At 51.3% G+C, this 22235-nt stretch overlaps 1 protein-coding gene across 3 annotated transcripts in view; it reads left to right on the forward strand.

Annotated features, from left to right (window-relative positions):
• The window catches only part of LOC146333966 (phosphatidylinositol 4-phosphate 5-kinase type-1 gamma-like), a 144931-nt gene that overhangs the window by 116928 nt on the left and 5768 nt on the right, over window positions 1-22235 (forward strand). For 2 of the 3 annotated variants that reach the window (XR_014786415.1, XR_014786416.1), the window contains 5 exons: window positions 8668-8700; window positions 11904-12008; window positions 12915-13047; window positions 13154-13377; window positions 14068-14124. Coding sequence is in view for 1 of the 3 variants with exons in the window: in XM_084825084.1 (XP_084681210.1) it covers window positions 8668-8700; window positions 11904-12008; window positions 12915-13047 (271 nt within the window). In the remaining 2 variants the exon portion in view is untranslated. Of the gene's footprint in view, window positions 1-8667; window positions 8701-11903; window positions 12009-12914; window positions 13048-13153; window positions 13378-14067; window positions 14125-22235 lie in introns of those variants that run through there. The other variant, XM_084825084.1, reaches the window with a different exon arrangement.

Consider the following 22235-nt stretch of genomic DNA (forward strand, 5'->3'; position numbering starts at 1 on the left):
TTCAGATCACCATCCTCCTGCCCAGTCGAGAAAACCAGATCAAGCGTGTGTCCTTTTGTATGCGTTGGGCCGATGACATGTTGGGACAGCCCCATGGTTGTCATGGCGGCCATGAAGTCCTGAGCCGCCCCGGATACAGCGGCCTCGGCATGGAAGTTGAGATCCCCCAGGACCATCATCCTGGGGGTCCTCAACACCAAGTCCGAGACCACCTCCGTCGGCTCAGGCAGGGAGTCTGATGGGCAGCGGGGTGGGCGGTACACCAACAGAATCCCTAATCTGTCCCGGGTACCCAACACAAGGTACAAACACTCAAGATCTGCACTCGAATGAGCAGGAAGCCTGGAGAGGGAGATTGAATTCCTATAGACCACAGCAACCCCCCCTGCCCGACCCTCCAGTCGGTGTTGGTGCTGCACCGAGTACCCAGGAGGGCACAGCTGGGAGAGAGTGACCCCTCCCAGTTCCCCCACCCAGGTCTCAGTAATACATGCCACATCAGCCCCCTCATCCACAATCAAATCATGGATGAGGGAGGTCTTATTTTGGGCCGACCTGGCATTCAGCAGCAGCACCACCGGACCCGAGGGCAGACTGGTAAGGCTGCCAGGAGCCATCAGGTTGGGGGAAGAACCGGAAGAGGGGACAGCTGTAAGGTGTCCAGCCCCTCTTCTCCTCAGCTGGCCTGTTAATCCCCCAATGCCATACCACCCCCTGCCCGTGACCACAGTTATAGTGGCACCTCCCCCACCCCCTGAGTTGCCCAATAGTCCTCCCAGGCACATAATAAAATGTTAGGGTATAAAATGTTCAACAGTGTAAAAGAATATAAAAGATAAAAGAGAACAGCAGCTAAGAAGGAGCAGATAAAGTCCACGTTTGCCCCTTTCTCCCTTGTCTTTAAAGCTGCTGCCCTCTGCTGCTGCTATTTGCTGCTGGTATCTGAGGCTGCTGGTGTCTCTGGAGAGGCAGGTGGGTGGGTCTTCAAGTCCTGTTCTATGTGACTCCAAGTGCGACGCTAAGTGTGCACTTAGCGTCGCACTTGGCGCGACGCCGAGGCGCTGCCTCTGGCAGCCCCCCCTTAAGTACCTGTTGGTGGGGGCAGAAGCAGGCTCAGGATCCACCTGGTGCAGCTGCTGGCTGGTCCTCCTTCCCCCAGGCTGCTTCCCGAGCAGCCTCTGGCAGCCCCGCCATAAATACCTGTTGGCGGGGGCAGAAGCACTTTTGGACTGGCGAGAGAAGAGAACTGGGGGGAGAGATCTGTTCCATCACTTTCCAGCTCCTTGCAACAGCTCCTCTCCCCGCACCCCACCTCCCAGTAACTTTGCCTTGCGTCAGCCTGCCACTGATTGTGGAGTGAAGCCATCTGTTGAAGATCTCCAGCCAATCAGAACAGAGCGCTATCTCTTAGCCCTTTTGAGACCTTCAGCATCACGGAGATTTAAGCCACCCTGCTATGAGGTGGTGGGCCGCCCCAGCAGGGGTGCCTCCAAAGGGGGCATGCCCCTTTGGTTTGCCCCTTCGGGATGCCGCGAGGGCGCAAGCGCCTCTTACTTTCTCCTTCTTCCTTGGTATGTCTACTCTCTGCTTGTCCATTGACTACCTGTTCTGTGTGAGTGGGGTGTCTCTGAGTGAGAGCAGGGACCCCCCTGACAGCAGTTGTACCTACATCTCATTGTTTGCCCACCCTGGGTTAGAGACAGGGGATCGGGGCTTCATGTGCCAGAGTTGCTTCTTCTGCCCAGGGTGGGAGCCTCTGGTAGTTAGAAGTGGGGCCTCCCCTGGGGGAGGACTGCTTGCCACACTCCAGGGAATCAGCATGAACTAATGGAAGTAGGTTGAATGGCTAGGAAATGAGCATTTTGCTTGCCCTCTATATTGCTTGGTTGGTTGGTTGGCAAGCCTGATGTCTTAGCTGTGACCAGTGGCTGGGTATAACCACAAGTTACAAACTGTGACTGTGTTTGTTTGGCTGGGAGTGACTGTTGGATGAGTGGAGTGTATGTGGTGAATGGTTGAGGGTGCGTTTGGACGGTGGGTGGGTGCTGAGAGTCTGCGGGCAGTTCTGGTGTGGTAAGGGTGCGCTTGGGAAACTGACACGGGGACCCACGGAGGGGGCACCACTATCCCAGTTACTTGGTGCAGACAGAGATATGGCAGGAGGAGGGGGTTGGGACATCAAAGTGGAATGGGCCACAGGTGTTTACACACTGTTCCCCTTCTACCCCCCTCCTCTAGCTCTCATGTGCCTGGTAGCTCATCCACTGAGCCCTCCTGTCTTGCGGTGCTGCTATTTAACGCCAGGTCTTTCCACAATAAGATCGCTCTCATCCATGACCCAATCGTGGACGAGAAGGCCGACCTGGCGTGTATCACTGAGACCTGGGTGGGTATCTTGCTGCCTCCATTGCATCCTCGAGTAGCCATCCAGCGGAGCTCTTCCGGGTGGTCTGGGGGCTGTTAACACCCTCGCCAGCAAATGGGGCCCTGGCCCCGTCGAGGACCCGCTGTGACCTTTTTGCATCGCACTTTGAGGACAAAATGGCTTGTCTCCGCAGCAAACCTGACGCTGTTGTTATCACAGTTCCGGCTGAGGTGTCTGATGCCACCATCTGCCCGATTTTGTGGGATCAGTTCCAGTTGCTGCGGCCTGAAGATGTGGACAAGGTGCTTGCAGCAGTGCGACCGACCACGTGCCCTCTCGATCCCTGTCCCTCCTGGCTAATAAAAGCTGGCCGAGGGGGTATGACTGGGTGGGGTCAGGGAGTGCTAAATGCTTCCCTGCGGGAAGGGGTGGTCCCTGCTGTCCTTAAGGAGGCAGTAGTGCGGCCACTGCTGAAGAAGCCCACTCTGGACCCAACGGTACTAGACAACTACCGCCCAGTCGCAAATGCCCCTTTCCTAGGGAAGGTACTTGAGAGGGTCGTGGCGGAGCGACTGCAGGCATTCTTGGAGGATACTGATTATCTAGACCCATTCCGCTCCGGGTTTCGACCTGGTTATGGGGCTGAATCGGCCTTGGTCGCCCTGGTGGATGACCTTCATCGAGAGAGGGACGGGGGAGTGCAACCCTGTTAATTCTGCTCGACCTCTCATGGGCTTTTGATACCATCGACCACGGTATCCTCCTGGATCGACTGCATGGGATGGGTGTTGGAGGCACTGTGTGACACTGCCCTGTCCTACCCGCGGGCCCGATTTCAGAGAGTAACATTGGGTGACCATTCCTCGGCCCCTTGGCAATTGAGCCATGGGGTGCCGCAGGGCACCATCTTGTCCCCAATGTTGTTTAACATCTAGATGAAGCCGCTGGGAGCGGCCATTAGGGGATTTGGAGCCAAGTGCCATCAGTATGCTGATGACACACAGCGCTATGTCCCTGTGGCATCTGAATCAGGAGAGGCTGTGCAAGTCCTGGACCAGTGCCTGAACTCAGTAATGGGCGGGATGAGGGCCAATAAACTGAAGCGGAATCCTGGCAAGGCGGAAGCCCTGTGGGTGAGTGGTTCCCTGGTCCGGGAGTCAGGCTCATTGCCTGCTCTGGAGGGGGCTGCTCTCCCTCTGAAAGATCAGGTCCGTAGTCTGGGGGCACTCCTAGATCTGTCGCTGGAGGCCCAAGTGGCCGCTGCGGCTCGGAGTGCCTTTTACCAGCTTCGGCAGGTTCGCCAGCTACGGCCTCCCCTGGACAGGGATAGCTTGGCCACGGTGGTACAGGCGCCAGTAACCTCAGGACTGGACTACTGCAACACGCTCTATGTGGGGCTGCCCTTGAGGCTGGTCCGGAAGTTGGAGCTAGCGCAGAACGCAGCAGCTCGGCTGTGGTCGGGAGCTGCCCCTTTCCAGCATGCAACTCTTTTGCTGAGGGAACTGCACTGGCTGCCTATTCGCTGCCGGGCCAGGGTTAGGGTATTAGTGCTAGGGATGTACGAAAGTCCCTTACCTGAACCCGAAAGTTGATTCGCGGTGGGGGGAGGCGCTCCGTCCCTCCCCCCAAAATTCTGGCCGGGGGGGAGGTGCCCCGTCCCTCCCCCCTGAAATTCTGGCCGGGGGGGAGGTGCCCCGTCCCTCCCGCCGCGAATCCTGTCCTGCCGGGACGCAAATGGCAGCGGCCATAGCCGCCGCCGTTTGCGTTCCTGCAGTCAGTCGTGATAGGCTACGTAAATGTTTACGTAGCCTATCACGGCTGAGTGAAAACAAACAGATGCGCATATGCAAATGGCGGCGCCCATGGGCGCCGCCATTTGCGTTCCTTATTTTGGCATGTGTAGTCTACGTAAACATTTACGTAGACTACGGCGAAAATAAGGGGAACACTATTTGCGTTCCCCTTATTTTCACCGTAGTCTACGTAAATGTTTACGTAGACTACACGTGCCAAAATAAGGAATGCAAATGGCGGCGCCCATGGGCGCCGCCATTTGCGTACACGCGTTTTTGTTTTTGTTTTTCACTCAGCCGTGATAGGCTATGTAAACATTTACGTAGCCTATCACGGTGTTTTTTAAAAAATCTAGCCGTGATAGGCTACGTAAATCTTTATGTAGCCTATCACGTTTTTGTTTTTTTTTTTACTTGGAAATGGCGGCGGCGGCAGCCAGTCGGAAGACCAGCAGCCGCCACCGCCGAACCACCACTGGAGCCGCCGCTGCCAGGGACATTCGCGTAAGGTAAGTCCCATCCCGGCGGGGGGGCAGACCGTTTCTCCACCAATTTCCGGGGGCCGAATGCGCTGGCATTCGGCCTCCCCGAGATACATGGAGAAATTCTCTGACATCCCTAATTAGTATTAGTGTACAAAGCCCTAAACAACTTGGGACCAGGATACCTGAGAGAGCGCCTTCTCCCTTACCAACCTGCCCGGTCACTGAGGTCATCAGAGGGCTTGCTGCTGGCAGTTCCACGTGGACCCATGGCCCTGTTGCAGTCCACCAGGAGAAGAGCCTTCAGCATGGTGGCCCCCTTCCTGTGGAACTCCCTTGCCTTTGGAGCTCAGACAGGTGCCAACGTTGTGTTCCTTCTGGTGCCTCCTGAAGAACATTGCAATTTCGGGAGGCCTTCCCTGAGTGACCAGCCGTGGTTTCTTAAGTTCAGAATCTGTTTCTTTTAAATTTCAGATTTACTTAAGTTCTACAAATGAGGACTTAAACAACGACATAAGCTAAACGCATTTATTAAAGAAAGATGAAGAAAAGTTTAACAAGCACACATACCTTCAGCCAAGCAAAGCCATACTCACACTTTACCAAGAAGGGTAAAGGGACTCTCCTACTCCAAACCCCGACTTCAACCATGGCCCATAACATAGACCACAGTGTAGCAGGTTCGACCCAGAGTAAAGAAGGAAGACCCAGATCTCTTCTGTGTACCCCATTATATACCCTCTCAAAGTTAGTGTCCTCCCCTCTAATACATATTCTTTTTTTTTTATTCTACTTTTTATCTTCATAAATGAAATAAAAATACCAACAACATAATCACCATCTACAGTTTTCAACATTACAGTATTCTTGAGGACACAGCAACAACAACAAAAAACAAAAAAGGAAGTATAAAAGGAAAGAGAAGGAAAACGGTGAAAGAACAGGAAAACAAAGGAAACAAGAAAAGTTTTTTTTTAAGGTTACATAAAAGGGTTACATTTAGACTCCCTTACACATAAAACTTCAAGTATCACTGTACTTAAAAGATTATACAATTGCCAATATTACAATTCAGTACAGCCTAGGTAATCCATCTTATTTCAGTAACATACTGTATCCTCAGATTTATAGCAAGGAAACAGGCATATAATTCTTTTCCCCTAGCCATAAAATACTTTTCAACTAACATATAATGGTAAAGCTAAAATCAACCAACCAGGAATATTACTAATCATGGCCTCAAAATAATAATAATACTCATAATAATTAAAAGAAAAAGGAAATTATTAAGGATAAAAGAAAAAAAAGCAACAACAATCACTAGGATATTTTATACTATCTATATTTTAGATAGTATAATTTCTAAATATATATATATATATATATATATATATGAGAGTGTGTACATTTCTATACACCCACAAACCAGAATTTTATATACAGTATACCATGTCTATTATAAGAAAAAGGAGTTAAAAGAAAATGGAAGGAAAAAAATATGGATATGTGTAAGCAATCATCTCTGGCATACTGCCCAGATCATGTAACCCAAACAGACCGACAAGCGATAATGGTTTATACATTCCCAGCTCATGGGACTGAAGAAGATGGCTCCCATGCTTTACCAACAAGCCAAGCTTCTGCCATTTCATGATTTAAAAACGTTTTCATCTGGCCTTCAAAGAGAATGAAAAATGTGGCAGGGTATTTTATGTGATATTGTAAATTCATTTGTTTTGCCTGGTTTCTTGCCTTAGTGAATTGCCTTCTTTTATCAGCGATTTCTTTAGTGTAATCCGGAAATAGCATAACTTTATCTCGTTTTGGCCCCCAAAGAAGATCTCCCCCCTTTCTTGCGAAGCGCAGAATGTAGTTTTATGTAGAAACTCTTGCAAACTGAACTATAACAGTAACAGCAGTCCCTTTAACGCTACACAACGCACCGGACTTGGAACACAGAATGCATGCTCAATGTCAAGTAAATAATCAGATGGCAAAGCAAGTAGTTCATGCAGGAATTTATCCAAGAATTTAGATAGGCTTACATCAGTGGGTAGTTCTTTGATGCCAATAATGCGTAGGTTTGCTCTTCGAGTGCATGCTTCCAGTTGAGAAATTCTAGTAGACAGGATATTATAAGAAGCTTGCATTGTAATCTCTTGAGCTGACACCCAGTCTTGCAGGTCATTAACTTTCGCCTCCATCTTTTGCAGAGAAGTATTAATTAGGTCCACAGCCCCTTGAAGGGCAGTAATGGAATCTTGGATTGTATCCAATCTCTTAGTCTGTTCTGACAGTTGAAAAGACAAAGTTTTTATCAGAGCAAGCAGCTCCTCTATATTTCCACCACTTCTAGGAGCCTTTGCCAAGGGAGGTGTGTGTGTGTGTGGGGGGGGGGGGGGTCGGGGGTCAGCTGTGATCCCGTTCCTTTTTTCCTTCCCCTTGATGTTGCCATCCTTCTCCTTAAACAAATTTTTCAGGTCCTCAAATATTGTTGGTATTCTTTAATCCAAAAACTACATTTGGAACTCGTCATACCTGTGTTCTCCTAATTAGATAGGAGTTTCAAAACAGCTTTGAGTCGATGTCTTTGCTCCGGAAAACTAACCTTGGAGTCCAGCCCTTCTGCTGCTCTGCAAAATGAGCTACTCTTCAAAGATTTCATCCAGATAGTACTCTTGCTTCCCCTTTTAGTTCCAGGGGAAGATAAAAAGGGGTTTTCAACCTTTTAAAAGCTGTTTGAGATAGCGTCCCACGGAGCCTCCACAGAACGATGCCAGGGCGACATTGGCTCCGACCGGAAGTCCTCTAATACATATTCCAAAGTCTTTACAACTATTGGTCCATGTCATCCTATATATCCCATCTCATGACACATTTCCCAAATATTCCCTCCTACCTCTTATTTACTACGTAACAGGTCTAAGTTCTCCTTTTATGTGGTCAACAGCTCCTTTTTTCCTTTCCTTTATTTCCAGACAGGGGAATCCCAAACCACAACATGTTCTTGTCTATGACCCCTTACCTTTTACCCAGTTTCCTTATAAGGAAGACACAGTTAAGGTTATCAAAATCTCTTCTCAGCATCAGCATCTAGCAGGCTTCTAATACAGTGGATTTTACTCCTCTGCTTGCCCCATTGCACATTAGCTTTAACGCCCCACCCCCATATTGTACTGAAATGTAATTTGCAAATGCCAAGACAATCCTTATAAATGTTTTAATTGTTTGAACTATGGGGTTTTATTCTTTTATCTTGTTAACTGCTCTGAAATCTTTGATGTGGAGCGGTATATAAATATTGTGAATAAATAAATAAATAATCCGAAGCTGTTCAGTTTTTCCAGTTTTTTGGAAAAAAACAAAAATGGTCCTTGGGGAAAAAACAGAAAAAAAAGTTTTTTTCCAGGGGTTTTTCAGGGCCTTCACATCTTAGATAAGCACAGCCAGTGGAATCTTTCTGTACTTTTTTCCTTTCTATTCTTTGCCAGGAAGACACCTGGGCTTGTTTTTTTTAAGGGCCTGGAATGTTAACGAGGGCCCTTACTTAACTTTGCTCCTCCAAGTAATCAAATGCTGCTTGGATGGGAATAATTATGATCCAAGAAGGGGGTGCTGGGAGGGATTATGCCTGATTATAATAATTCACACAGTGCATAGTTAAACTATGGAATTCCCTACCACAAGATGTAGTGATGGATGTAGCCACTTTCGATGGCTTTAAAAGGGGATTAGACAAATTCCTGGAGGAGATGGCTATCCATGGCTACTAGTCCTGATGGCTCTATGCTACCTCCAGCATCAGAGGCAGTATGCCTAGGTACACCAGTTGCTGGGGAACATGGGTGAGAGGGTTCTGTTGCACTCATGTCCTGCTTGTGGGTTTCCCATGTGCGGTTGGTTGGCCACTGTGTGAACGGAATGCTGGACTGGATGGACCCTGGGTCTGATCCAGCACGGCTTTTATGATGTTCTTATCTTCTTAATTATACTTAACTAAACCTCACTCATTGCTGTTCCTTCACAGGTGGCACACCCAATCCTCAGGGCAGGATGGAAGGTGAGTTAGACACTTTCGCATCCCCTGTGTGTCTCCTGGGAACCGTTTGCCTCCATCAGCAGGCCCCAGTGTCCTGTTCCTCTTACAGTCAGGGCCAGAAATATTGGAACAAGGATAACTGTTTTGGCAGTTGGCCTCTGTACATCACCACATTGAAGTTGAAAGGAAACACACCCAGATGGGAGCGAAGTCAGGACTTCCAGCTGTAATTCAAAGGGCTTGGCAAAAGTGGGGCACTTTTCAGGGAGGACAGCCGGTGGCATGCACACCCCCCCATTGTTGGTGGCTCGTAAGTAATGGAACGAATGGCTGACAAGCAGCTGCATGGCCAGGTGTGGCCTGTTTCCTGGGTGCCCCATGACCCACCAAGCAGTAAAAGGCCTGGAGGTGGTTCTGAGTGTTACATTTGCATTTGGTAGCTGTTCACTGGAACTCCCCCAACATGAGGCCCAAAGAGGTGTCCATGCAAGTGAAGGAGGCCATCATTAGGCTGAGGAAACAACATAAACCCATCAGAGAGACAGCAAAAACATTGGGAGTGGCCAACACAACAGTTTGGAACATCCTGAAAAAGAAGGAATTAACTTGCAAGCTCAGCAACGGCAAAAGGCCTGGAAGACCATGGAAGACAACTAAAGTGGATGACCGCAGAATTCTGCTCATGGTGAAGAGAAACCCTTTCACAACACCTAGCCAGGTCAAGAACGCTGTTGCGGAGATAGGCATGTCATTGTCAACATCTACAATTGAGAGACGGCTTTATGAATGTAAATACAGAGGCTTCGCAACAAGGTGCAAAACACTGGTAACTAGGGATGTACAGAAATTCCGCCACGGATCTTGGGGAGGCCGAATGCCAGCACATTCGGCCTCCCGAAATCGGTGGCGGAACGGCCCGCCCCCCCCCCCCCCCCCGGACGAGACTTACCTTGGGCGGATCTTCCTGGCGGTGACGGCTCCGTCGGCAGTTTGGCGGCTGCGGCGGCCGGTCTTCCAACCGGCTGCCACCACCGCCATTTCCAGTTTAAAACAAAAACAAAAAAAATGTGATAGGCTACGTAAAGATTTACGTAGCCTATCACGGCTAGGTTTAAAAAAAAAAACACGCGCATATGCAAATGGCGTTTTTTGTTTTTTTTTTTAGTCAGCCGTGATAGGCTACGTAAACATTTACGTAGCCTATCATGGCTAGGTTTTAAAAAAAAAACACGCGCATACGCAAATTGCTTTTTCTTTTTTTTTTAGCCAGCTGTGATAGGCTACGTAAACATTTACGTAGCCTATCACGGCTGACTGCAGGGATGGAAACGGCGGCGGCTATGGCCGCCGCCATTTGCATCCCTGCTAGCCAGCGGCCAGATGTCCGGCTGCTGGCGGAGCCGGTCAGCGGCTCCGCAGAATCGCTGTGGAGCACAGCCGGCCGGCCAGGATTCCCGGGGGAGGGACAGAACGCCTCCCCCCCAACCATAAACATAATCCGCAAAAGGTAAGTACCTTTTGTACATCCCTACTGGTAACGCTCAAGAACTGAAAGGCCAGATTAGCCTTTGCCAGCAAACACCTAAAAAAGCCTGCCCAGTTCTGGAATAAGATTCTTTGGACTGATGAAACCAAGATTAACTTGTACCAGAAAGATGGGAAGAGAAAAGTATGGAGAAGGAAAGGAACCGCTCATGATCCAAAGCATACCACATCATCTGGCAAACATGGTGGAGGCAGTGTCATGGCATGGGCATGTCTGGCTGCCAATGGAGCCGGGTCACTGGTGTTTCTTGATGACCTGACTGCTGATAAAAGCAGCAGGACGAATTCTGAAGTGTATGGGGCTATATGTTCTGCTCAGATTCAGCTGAATGCTGCCAAACTGATAGGATGCCGCTTCGTATTGCAGATGGATAATGACCCAAAACATACAGCAAAAGCTACCCAAGAGTTTCTCGAGGCAAAGAAGTGGGATGATCTTCAATGGCCAGGTTAGTCACCTGATCGGAACCCAACAAAGCATGCTTTTCACTTACTGAAGACAAGACTGAAGGCTGAAAGACCCACAAACAAGCAGCAGCTGAAGGCAGCTGCAGTGAAGGCCTGACAAAGCATCTCGAGGGAGGAAACTCGGCATTGGGTCATGTCCATGGGTTCCAGACTTCAGGCAGTCATTGACTGCAAAGGATTTTCATCCAGATGTTAAAGGCGATCCTTAAATTTGAAATGATGTTGGTTTGTTCCATTACTTATGAGCCACCAACGATGGGGGGGTGTGCATGCCACCGGCTGTCCTTCCTGAATGGTGAGTGCCCCACTTTTGTCCAACCCCTTGAATTACAGCTGAAAGGCCAGACTTCGCTCCCATCTGAGTGTGTTTCCTTTCAGCTTCAATGTGGTGGTGTACAGAGACCAACTGCCAAAACAGTTATCCTTGTTCCAATATTTCTGGCCCTGACTGTATATGCCACTATTTTATTGAGGATGCCTATTATTTATGTAATTAATATTTTTATTCCACTCCACAGCCCAAACAGACTCCCGGAGTGGATTGTGATCCATCAGTAGAACTATATGGTCCCTGCCTTCAGGCTTACAATCTAAAAAAGACACAACACACAAGGAAAAAGAGAGGGAGAGGGGTGTGGGGGGAGAAATTAAGTAGACTTTCAGCAGGGCTAGTCAGATGGTCTTGCTTACCCCCAGTCCAACTGCAGCAAGCCCTGATTTTCCCGCTACCTGCTCTTCCCGCTACCTGCTCCTGTCCTCCTCACCCCATCGTTTTTCTTGCAGGGCTATTGATGTCAGTTGGCCCTGTAGTGGGGGGGGGGGGGAGAAGAGATGCACAATCCAAATAGAGCCTGATGTTATTGCTCAGTGGCAGAGCAAAGGCTTTGAAGGTAGAAGGTCCCTGGTTCTAACCCTGCCATCTGCAATTCAGAAAGGACCCCAGGGAGCAGGTGATGGGGAAAACCCTTCTCTTCCTGAGACTCTGATCTGATATAAGGCAGCATCCAGCGCTCTTCCTATTGCAGTCCAGTGCTGCCTTTTCTCGTTGCAGCAGTGTTCAGCCCACACCTGTCTTGAACTTTGCTGATGCCAGCCTATGGCAGTGCTCGATCCTGAATTCTAGTGTGAGTGGGAGAAAATGGTAGAGATTTAGTGAGGAGTGCGGAGAAGGATTTTTGTTGTTGTCCCCCCATGCCCCTCCCAAACTGCAGGTCTCGCGAACAGGTCCGGACAGAAGAGGAACTCCAGCAGATCACGGTGGAGCTCCAGTCCAAGTGCTATGTCGAGATCGTGGTCCCCAACGTGGCAGCTGCCAGGTGAGTCCCTACTGTGGCTGTGGGCCCTCATGGTCTGCATGTTGCTGTTACAGGATAGCCCAGCCTTCTCCAGCCTGGGGATGATGGCAGTTGAAGTCCGGTGCTGGGATAGCTGCATGCACGCCTGTCTCCACACACTCCTCAGGAAGCTTTCTGAGCATGGAGGGGCTGTAGCTCAGGCTTTGCATAGTGAAGGTCTTGGGTTTAATCACTGACGTATCGATGGAGATTGAGACGACTGTGGCCTGGTTCGGAGTGCGATGGTAGAACAGATAGCAATGCTTGAGACCATCCTGGGACCCGCCACATGTTTTGGACTCCAGCTCCCCTCAGCCCCAGCTGCAATGGCCACCAGGCAGGAATGCTATGAGTTGTGGTCTGAAACGTCTGGAAAGCACCAGGTTAGGGAAGGGTGGTCTAAAGCATTATCTGTTCTTCCATTGCCGGTGGGGAGGATCCCATTTCTGAACACTCTCCTACATTTCAGGAGGGGGCGGGATCCTCCAAGTATGTAAAAAAAACAAAACAAAACCCCAAACCCTAGCGTTTCTCCGTGCTGTGCTAGCTTTCTACTTGCAAAGAGTTGGTTTTTAAGAAAATATATGCAGGGCAGCACTCAAAAATGGCATCCCCCTTTAATGCAACTTGAACATGGTAGAGTCCATTCTCCAACCTCCCTCCTGCCACAGGTGTAGACCAGCCCCTGCTCACAGATTGGAGGCTCTTGCAGTCTGACACAGAATGGGGGACTCAATTGGCACACAGCCCCAAAACTGACACTGTGCATTGCCTCTTTGGGTAGGGGCGCAGTGGGAGGAATGCCAGTTTCCGCAACCATCAGGGCTGCTGTGTGTCAAGCTTGACCCGGAATTAATCCCCCCCCTTGCCTCCCCACTTCCTTTCCAGGGAGGTAGCCTCATTGGTGTCCACTGCCATGCTGTCAGCAGCTGCGGCTGAGGTGGAGACAGTCAGCCAGGCATCCGAGCCCACCAGCCAAGCTTCAGATGAGGAGGATCTGCTGGTTTCAGATATCTATTTCGTAAGTGACTTTTTTTTTTTTACTTTTGCAGGCATAGGAAAGTGTTCAGTCAGCTGTGATGGACCATTCTCCTCTCTCTCTCCTTCCTTCCCCCCACCATCTTCAGCTTCTGCAGTTCTTCCTTTTTGGGGGAGAAGTTATTTTTTTTACCTCCTGAACTGGGTTGTTTGACATGACTTGAAACCCTGCTCCAGGCTTGTCCTCTTGCACCCGACTGGGGAGTCCCAGAAGCCAGCCCCTCTCCTCATGTTTTTGGAGGTTAACAGCCCCTCATGCTTTAAAGAAAAGAAAGGAAGGCAAAAAGTCCTTTGTCGCCAAAGAAGTGGCAAGGTAAGGGTGGAAGGGGCTTCAAGGATATAGGAAGTGAAGTCTCATGTTTTTTCATATGAGACGGTGACATGATGTGAGCTTTCCTTGTGCTCCAAAGCCTCCAGCTGAGGGGCGTGCTTAGCTGGCGGGGGGGGGGGGGGGGGCTTGTAGGCCATGTAGTTCAACCACCCACCCCAGTTCAAGGCAGGAAATCCAGGGCTCTCCGGCCTCTGCTTTGAAGACTTTGCAGCAAGGGAGAGCCCACCACCCCTCCAGGACGGGGCTGGGTAGAAGGTAGATCTCCATATGTTTTGGACGTCAACTCCCAAAGGCCAGTATGACCAGTGACCAGGAATGTTGGGAGTTGAAGTCCAAAACATTAAAGATCCACCTTCTGCCCACCATCACTCTAGGTCATTGGTTCCACTGTTGAACTGCTCCAACCGCCAAGATGTTTCTCCTAACATTCAGCTGAAATCTCCCCTCCTGTAACTTATGCCTGTTAGATCTAGTCCTGCCCTCTGGAGCAGCAGCAGAGAACACGTCTTTGTCGTCTTCTGTATGATGGCCCTTTGGGGATTTGAAAAGTGTTGTCATGTCCTCCCACTAAGGAGGTGGGAAGCTGACAGGTTCCAGGTCTGCGCCCTGCCCACTTTCTCCACCCCTCAGTTCATGGCCCGGCTGATGTAAATAACATTTTTATTTGTACAGTGCTCCTATACCCAGAGGGCCGCGGTGGCTTAGTGGTTAAGATGCTGAACTGCAGACTGGAAGGTCGACAGGTCAGCAGTTCGAGACCCGAGTGCTGCATGATGGAGTGAGCTCCCATCTTCAGTCCCAGCTCCTGCCAACCTAGCAGTTCGAAAGCAAGAAATTGCAAGTAGATAAATAGGCACCGCTTCGGCGGGAAAGGTAACAGCGTTCCGTGCACCTCAGTGTTCAGTCATGCCGGCCACATGACCACGGAAGCGTCTTTGGACAGCGCTGGCTCTTCGGCTTAGAAACGGGGATGAGCAGCGCACCCTAGAGTCGGACACGACTGGTTGAGGACACCTTTACCTTTTACCTATACCCAGGCTCTTTCCACTGAGGTTAGGTGATCAGGCAGCCACAAGGACGGGCATACCCTCCCCTTCCTGGATCATATTCCCCCCACTCTCCAGTCTTGCTTCTGGTTAGGGAATGGATTTATTTTATTTTATTTATATACTGCTCCTCATCAGAAGATTTCGGCGTGGTGAACAACGTAAGAATAAAACACTGGTTAAAAGAGTTAAAAAAAAGTTAAAACATTTTAAAAACATTTTTAAAAAGACAAATCCCAACAAAGTGGAATTCAACAACCCACGGCTGGTCATGCAAGGAAGGCCTCTTGAAAGAACAACGTCTTCAGGAGGCGCCGGAAAGAACACAATGTTGGTGCCTGCCTGACCTCTAAAGGCAGGGAATTCCACAGGAAGGGGGCCACCACACCAAAGGCTCTTCTCCTGGTGGACTCCAACCGGGCCATAGGTCCATGCTCTCTGAATGACCTCAGTGACCGGGCAGGTTCGTAGGGAAGGAGGTGCTCTCTCAGGTATCCTGTGTCAGGGTGGACACTGAGCCCATAGAATCCCAGAGTAGTTCTGATTCTGAGGAAGAGCAGTCGCTCCTGGGAGAGGAGTGCGCTCCTCTTTCCCAGGACCAACAGCTGACGGAGATTCCTCCCACCAGCATTCCTAGTTTAGTTAGCAGTCCAGGGAGTGACCAAGCACAGATAGCAGACTTGGTGGATGCGCGACGCAGACGCAGAGAGCGGCACCAGATGGAGGGCGTGGAAAGGAGGCGAAGTGCCAGGTTGGCGCGCACACGCAAACAACGGCTGTGCCCAGAGGCTCCAAGGGAAAAGGGGAGGGACTCTCCCTAGTCCTTACGTTCAGGGGTCTGCCAGTAATTCCCTTTCAAACGGGGACCAACTGTTCCAACGTAGGGCATAGGTACTGTGCTGCTCAGATCTAGTTGCAATCGGTATAGTTGTTAAGTTGTAAAAGAAGAATATTTATTTATTTATTTATTAAATTTATTAATCGCCCATCTGACTGGTCACCCAGCCACTCTGGGTGATGTACAACCCACCATAAAACAAATTAAAACAATAAAATTTTACCATTTTTTTTTTTTTTTAAATACCCTAACCCACCCCAAATGCCTGCCTGAACAACCACATTTTTAATGCACGACGGAAGCTCATTAAAGAGGGGGCATGACGGAGTTCCCTAGGGAGGGAGTTCCAAAGAGTGGGGGCCACCACAGAGAAGGCCCTCTCCCTCGTCCCCACCAGTCTAGCTGTCCTGGCTGATGGGACAGAGAGAAGGCCATCCAAGGCTGATCTTGTTAAGCGGCCTGTCTGGTGTTGCTGGAGGCGCTCCTTAAGATAGGCTGGGCCGGAACCATATAGGGTTTTAAAGGTCAAAACCAACACCTTGAATTTGGCCCGGAAAACAACTGGTAACCAGTGCAACTCCTTCAGCACTGGAGTGATGTGATCTCGCCGGCGGCTGCCTTTAATCAGGCGAGCCGCCGCGTTCTGTACCAGCTGCAGTTTCCGAACCGTCTTCAAGGGTAACCCCACGTAGAGCGCATTACAGTAGTCTAAACGAGAGGAGACCAGGGCATGTACTACCGATGGGAGCAGATGGTCGGGAAGGAAGGGGTGCAGCCGCCGTATCAGATGGAGTTGATACAGCGCTGTCCGGCTCACAGCTGACACCTGAGCCTCCATGGACAGCTGGGAGTGCAAAATGACCCCCAGGCTGTGGACCTGGTCTTTCAAGGGTAGCCGTACCCCATTCAACACCAGGTCAACATCCCCCAGCCTCCCACCAAAAGTACCTCGGTCTTGTCAGGGATGAGCTTCAGCTTATTCCTCCCCATCCAGCCACTCACCGTCTCCAGACATTTGGACAGGGATTCTATGGCCAACCTTGGTGAAGATTTGAATGAGATGTGTCATTCGCATATGTCATCCGCATATTGATGACACTGCACCCCAAACCTCCTGATGATAGCCCCCCGTGGCTTCACATAGATGTTAAATAGCATCGGGGAGAGGATGGAACCCTGTGGCACCCCACAAGTAAGTGGCCACGGGTCCGAAACCTCCTCTCCCAGTGCTACCCTCTGGTACCTGCCAGAGAGGAAGGACCGGAACCACCGCAATACAGTGTCTCCAATGCCCAACCCCTCCAGGCGGTCCAGGAGGATACCGTGGTCAACGGTATCAAAAGCCGCTGAGAGGTCGAGGAGAACAAGGAAGGAGCAATCACCCCTATCCAGAGCCCTCCTCATATCATCCACCAAGGCGACCAAGGCCGTTTCTGTCCCATGCCCAGGCCTGAAGCCCGACTGAAATGGGTCTAGATAATCAGTTTCTTCCAAGTGTGCCTTCAACTGCACCGCCACCACCCGCTCAATCACCTTGCCCAAAAATGGCAGATTTGAGACTGGGCGAAAGTTGTTCAGAACTTGGGGATCCAAGGAGGGCTTCTTTAAGAGCGGTCTTATCACTGCCTGCTTGAGGGCCGATGGCATCACTCCCTCCTCAAGGGAGGCGTTCACCACCGCCTTGATCCTCTCACCCAGTCTCTCTCTGCAGCTCATAATGAGCCAAGATGGGCAAGGATCAAGTAAGCAGGTGGTTGGCCTTACAGATGAAAGCACCTTGTCCACTTCATCAGGAGGAAGAAGCTGGAACCGATCCCACAAAACCGGTTTGCCACAGGCCGCCTCTTGCTCACTAACTGTATCCACAGTGTGCAGAGTAACACACCTAATCTGATCAATTTTATCTGCAAAGTGCCTTGCCAAAGCCTCACAGGAGGCCTTAGAATGCTCCAGTGGTTCCGGAGCCACAGGACCGACCAGGCTCCGGACCACTTGGAACAGCCTCCTGGGGCAGCACTCTGCAGACGTGATGGAGGCAGCATAATATTCCTTTTTTGCTGCCTTCACCGCCACGTGATAGGCTGAAGATATAGCTCTAGCCCGTGTCTGATCGTCTTTGGAGCGAGACATCCGCCACCGGCACTCTAGCCGTCTCACCTCCTGTTTCAGAGCTTGTAACCGCGGATTGAACCATGGTGCAGTCCGAGCCCTGTTCAGGGGGAGAGGGCGTTTCGGAGCCACCCGATCTAATGCCCCAGTAATTGCGACATTCCAGCCACCCACCAGGGTCTCGACCGAGTGGCCGTTGGCATGCCCCAGAGAATCCCCAAGCGCGTTCAGGAATCCATTTGGATCCATAAGACGCCTGGGGCGGACCATTTTAATGGGTCCTCCACCCCTGCGGAGGGGTTGTGGAACCGAGAAGTCCAACATCACCAGATAGTGATCTGACCATGACAAGGGGGTGGTGGATATACCCCCGACTTCCAGATCACTCCCCGCTTCTCCAGAAACAAACACAAGGTCTAGTGCATGACCGGCTACATGGGTGGGCCCAGTTAGAATATGGTGCAGCTCCCAGGAGGCCATGGTCTCCATGAAGTCCCAAGGTGCTCCTGTGAGGATGGCCTCCGAATGTACGTTGAAGTCCCCCAACACCAATAAGTTAGGGGACTGTACACGCACATCAGAGACCACCTCAAGCACCTCGGCCAGGGAGTCAGTCGTGCAGCGGGGTGGACGGTACACGAGCAGAATCCCCAGACTGCCCTTCGGGCCCAACCTCCAGTACATGCACTCAACAACCTTGGTCTCCCGGAGAGGGGGTCTGGTGAAGACCAAGGACTCTCGGTAGATAACAGCCACTCCCCCTCCCCGATCCCCAGCCCTCGGCTGCTGTGCATACGAAAATCCGGCTGGACACATGGCTGCAAGGGTTGGAGCAGCAGCCTCGGCCAGCCAGGTCTCCGTAATACATGCCAGGTCTGCACCCTCATCCAGGATCATGTCATGGATGAGGGAGGTTTTCTGGGTAACAGACCTGGCATTGCAGAGCAGCAAACGAAGGCCAGAAGATGGGGTCACGCCTCCCCCAGCCATCCTTTGGCTCTGGACAGGCCCAGAGCAGGGGACAGATACTACACATCTCTCCCTTGTTCCCCTTAGCTGGCATGGCCTGCCCCTAGCGCTCCGCCAGCGCCTGCCGCCCAGCCTCGGTATGTTCTGGCCCCCAACACTCCCCCCACTGCCTCCATCAGGTGGACACATGCCCCCTCGCTCCCGCCTATCAGGCAGGCTACCCACCCCTAAAAACACAACAAAATCCCCCCCAACAAAATAAAACAAACAAAACAATTAAAATCCCCTTAAAAATGCCAGGCAGGAGTCCACAGGGAAGGCCTGGTGGCAGTGGTAGCGGCGACGGCAGCAGCAGGCCCAGCGGCGGCAAGCACGCCTCTTCCCCGGTGGTGGTGGTGGTGGCTTCTCCTGCAGGCCCTGGCTCTCCCAGGCCACCTCAGCCAGCCAGCTTATGTAGCCCCTCCAGGGCTACATTTTCAAATAAAGCTTTGAAAGGAATTCCTTTTTCTGTGTCTGGACTTGGCTACTGGTTTAGACAGAGAGAGAGACCTCCAAGGAGCCCTTGACATCCTGGTCCCAAGTTGTTTAGGGCTTTGTTGTTGTTGTTCAGCCGTTAAGTCGTGTCCGACTCTTCGTGACCCCGTGGACCATAGCATGCCAGGCCTTCCTGTCCTCTGCTCTCTCCCAGAGCATGCTCAAGTCCATATTCATTGCATCCGTGATGCTATCCAGCCATCTCATCCTCTGCCGTCCCCTTCTCCTTTTGCCTTCAGTCTTTCCCCAGCATCAGGATCTTTTCCAGGGACTTTTCTCTTCGCATTAGGTGGCCAAAATATTTGAGCTTCAGCTTCAGTATCTGTCCTTCCAGTGAGCACTCAGGGTTGATTAGGGCTTTGTACACTAGTACTAATACCTTAAACCTGGCCCGGTAGCGAATAGGCAGCCAGTACAGTTCCCTCAGCAGAGGAGTTACACGCTGAAAAGGGCAGCTCCCGACCACAGCTGAGCTGCTGCATTCTGCACTAGCTCCAGCTTCTGGACCAGCCTGGTAAAAGGCACTCCAAGCTGCTGCGACCACTTGGGCCTCCAGTGACAATGATGGGTCTAGGAGTACCCCCAGACTACGGACCTGAACTTCAGAGGGAGAGCAGCCCCATCTGGAACATGCAATGCGCCTGACTCCCGAACTCAGGAACCACTCACCCGCAGGGCTTCCACCTTGCCAGGATTCAGTTTCAGTTTATTGGCCCTCATCCAGCCCATCACTGAGTCTAGGCACTGATTCAGGACTTGCACAGCCTCTCCTGATTCAGATGTCACAGGGAGATAGAGCTGCGTGTCATCAGCATACTGATGGCATTTAGCTCCAAATCCCCTATTGACCGCTCCCAGCGGCTTCATCTAGATGTTAAACAACATTGGGGACAGGATGGTACCCTGCGGCACCCCATATCTCAATTGCCAAGGGGCCGAGGAATAGTCACCCAATGTTACTCCCTGAAATCAGCCCCGTAGGTAGGACCGGAACCACTGTAGCACAGTGCCTCCAATACCCATCCCACGGAGTCGATCCAGGAGGATATCATGGTCACTGGTATCAAAAGCCGATGAGAGATCGAGCAGAATTAACAGGGTTGCACTACCACTGTCCCTCTCTTGATGAAGGTCATCCATCAGGGCGACCAAGGCTGATTCAGTCCCATAACCAGAACGAAACCCAGACTGAAATGGGTCTAGATAATCAGTATCCTCCAGGAGTGCCTTCAATTGGTTCGCCACAACCCTCTCAAGTACCTTCCCTAGAAAAGGGGTATTTGCGACTGGGCGGTAGTTGTCTAGTACCATTGGGTCCAGGGTGGGCTTCTTCAGGAGTGGCCGCACTACTGCCTCCTTAAGGACAGCAGGGACCACCCCTTCCCGTAGGGAAGCATTTACCACTTCCTGGACCCACCCAGTCATACCCCTTCAGCTAGCTTTTATTAGCCAGGAGGGACAGGGAACAAGAGGGCACGTGGTCGGTCGCATTATTGCAAGCATCTTGTCCACATCATCAGGCCACAGCAACTGGAACTGATCCCACAAAATCGGGCAGGTGGTGGCATCAGACACCTCAACCGGAACTGTGATAACAACAGCGTCAGGTTTGCTGCGGAGACAAGCCATTTTGTCCTCAAAGTGCGATGCAAAAAGGTCACAGCGGGTCCTCGACGGGGCCAGGGCCCCATTTACTGGGGAAGATGTTAACAACCGCCGGACCACCCGGAAGAGCTCCGGTGGGCGGCTACTTGAGGATGCAATGGAGGCAGCAAAATAAACCTTCTTTGCTGCCCGCACTGCCACGCAATAGGCACGATTATGCACTCTAGAGCGTGCTCGGTTGTCTTCACTTCGAGTCTTGCGCCATTTGCGCTCCAGCCGACGTCCAGCCTGTTTCATTGACCGCAGCTCCCCAGTATACCAGGGAGCAGAACGGGCTCCACAGTGCCAGAGAGGGACTCAGGTGTGATCATGTCGATGGCCCTCCGCATCTCACTGTTCCATAGTGAGGCTAGGGCCTCGGCTGGATCACCAGCTCTCTCCACTGGAAAATCCCCAAGAGCATTCAGAAATCCATTGGATTCCATCAGTCTCCTAGGGCGGACCATCCGAATAGGCCGCCCACCCCCGCGGGAGGAGAGTAATGCCGTAAGTTCAAATCTCACCAGGAAATGGTCTGACCATGACAATGGGGTTACTTGGAGCCCCCCAATCTTCAGACTACCCATCTCACAACTTGGAGCAAAAACCAAATCAAGGGTGTGCCCTGCTCCATGTGTTGGGCCGATGACAAACGGAGACAGCCCCATGGTTGTCATGGAGGCCATGAAGTCCTGAGCTGGAACTCCGGAGACAGCCTCAGCATGGAAGTTGAAGTCACCCAGAACCACCGTCCTGGGTTCTTCCAACACCACACTTGCAACTGCCTCCGCCAGCTCAGTCAGGGAGGATGCTGGCGGTACACCAGCAGCATCCCCAATCTGTCTCTATGGCCCAACACCAGGTGCAACCCCTCAAGGCCCACTCCTAGGTGGAGTGGTCTCCTGGTGATAGAGATGGAAGTTCTATGAACCATGACAACTCCCCCCCTCCCCCCGGCCCTCCAACCTATGTTGGTGCTGCACTGAGTACCCAGGCGGGCAGAGCTGAGTCAGGTTGACTCCACCCAGCTCACCCACCCAAGTTGCAGTGATACACGCCAGGTCAGCCCTCTCATCCACGATTAAATTGTGAATGAGTGCGGTCTTATTGCAGACCGATCTGGCATTAAATAGCAGCACCGCAAGACAGGAGGGCACAGTGGAAGAGCCACCAGCTACATGAGAGCTAGAGGAGGGGGGTAGAAGGGGAACAGTGTATAAACACCTGTGGCCCATTCTACTTTGATGTCCCAACCCCCTCCTCCTACCGTATCTCCTTCTGCCCCAAGTCACTGGAATAGTGGTGCCTCCTCCATGGGTCCCCACATTAGAGTCTCCTAGGCACATCCTTACTGCCGTAAAATACCCACACACTCTCCACAGCCACCCACCATTCAAATATACAATCAACCAGTCAACTCATACACTCCACTCATCCAACGATCACTCCCAACCAAACTAATACAGTCACAGTTTGTAATTGTGGTTGTAACCAGCTGCTGGTCACAGTTAGGACATCAGGCTTGTTACCCAACCAATAAAGCAGAGAACAAGTAAAGTGCTATTTCCTAGCCATGTAACTGTCTTCCATTGGTTCATGCTCATTCTGTCTCACCTGGAAGGTGGCAAAGCAGTTCTCCCCCACACCCCCTGGCTCTCACCCAGGGTAAGCTCCACTTCAAGCTCCCACAGGCTCCCACC

Source organism: Heloderma suspectum, chromosome W, assembly GCF_057233095.1.
Source record: "Heloderma suspectum isolate Gila_16-S chromosome W, 16-S_ref, whole genome shotgun sequence".
NCBI lineage: Eukaryota > Metazoa > Chordata > Lepidosauria > Squamata > Helodermatidae > Heloderma > Heloderma suspectum.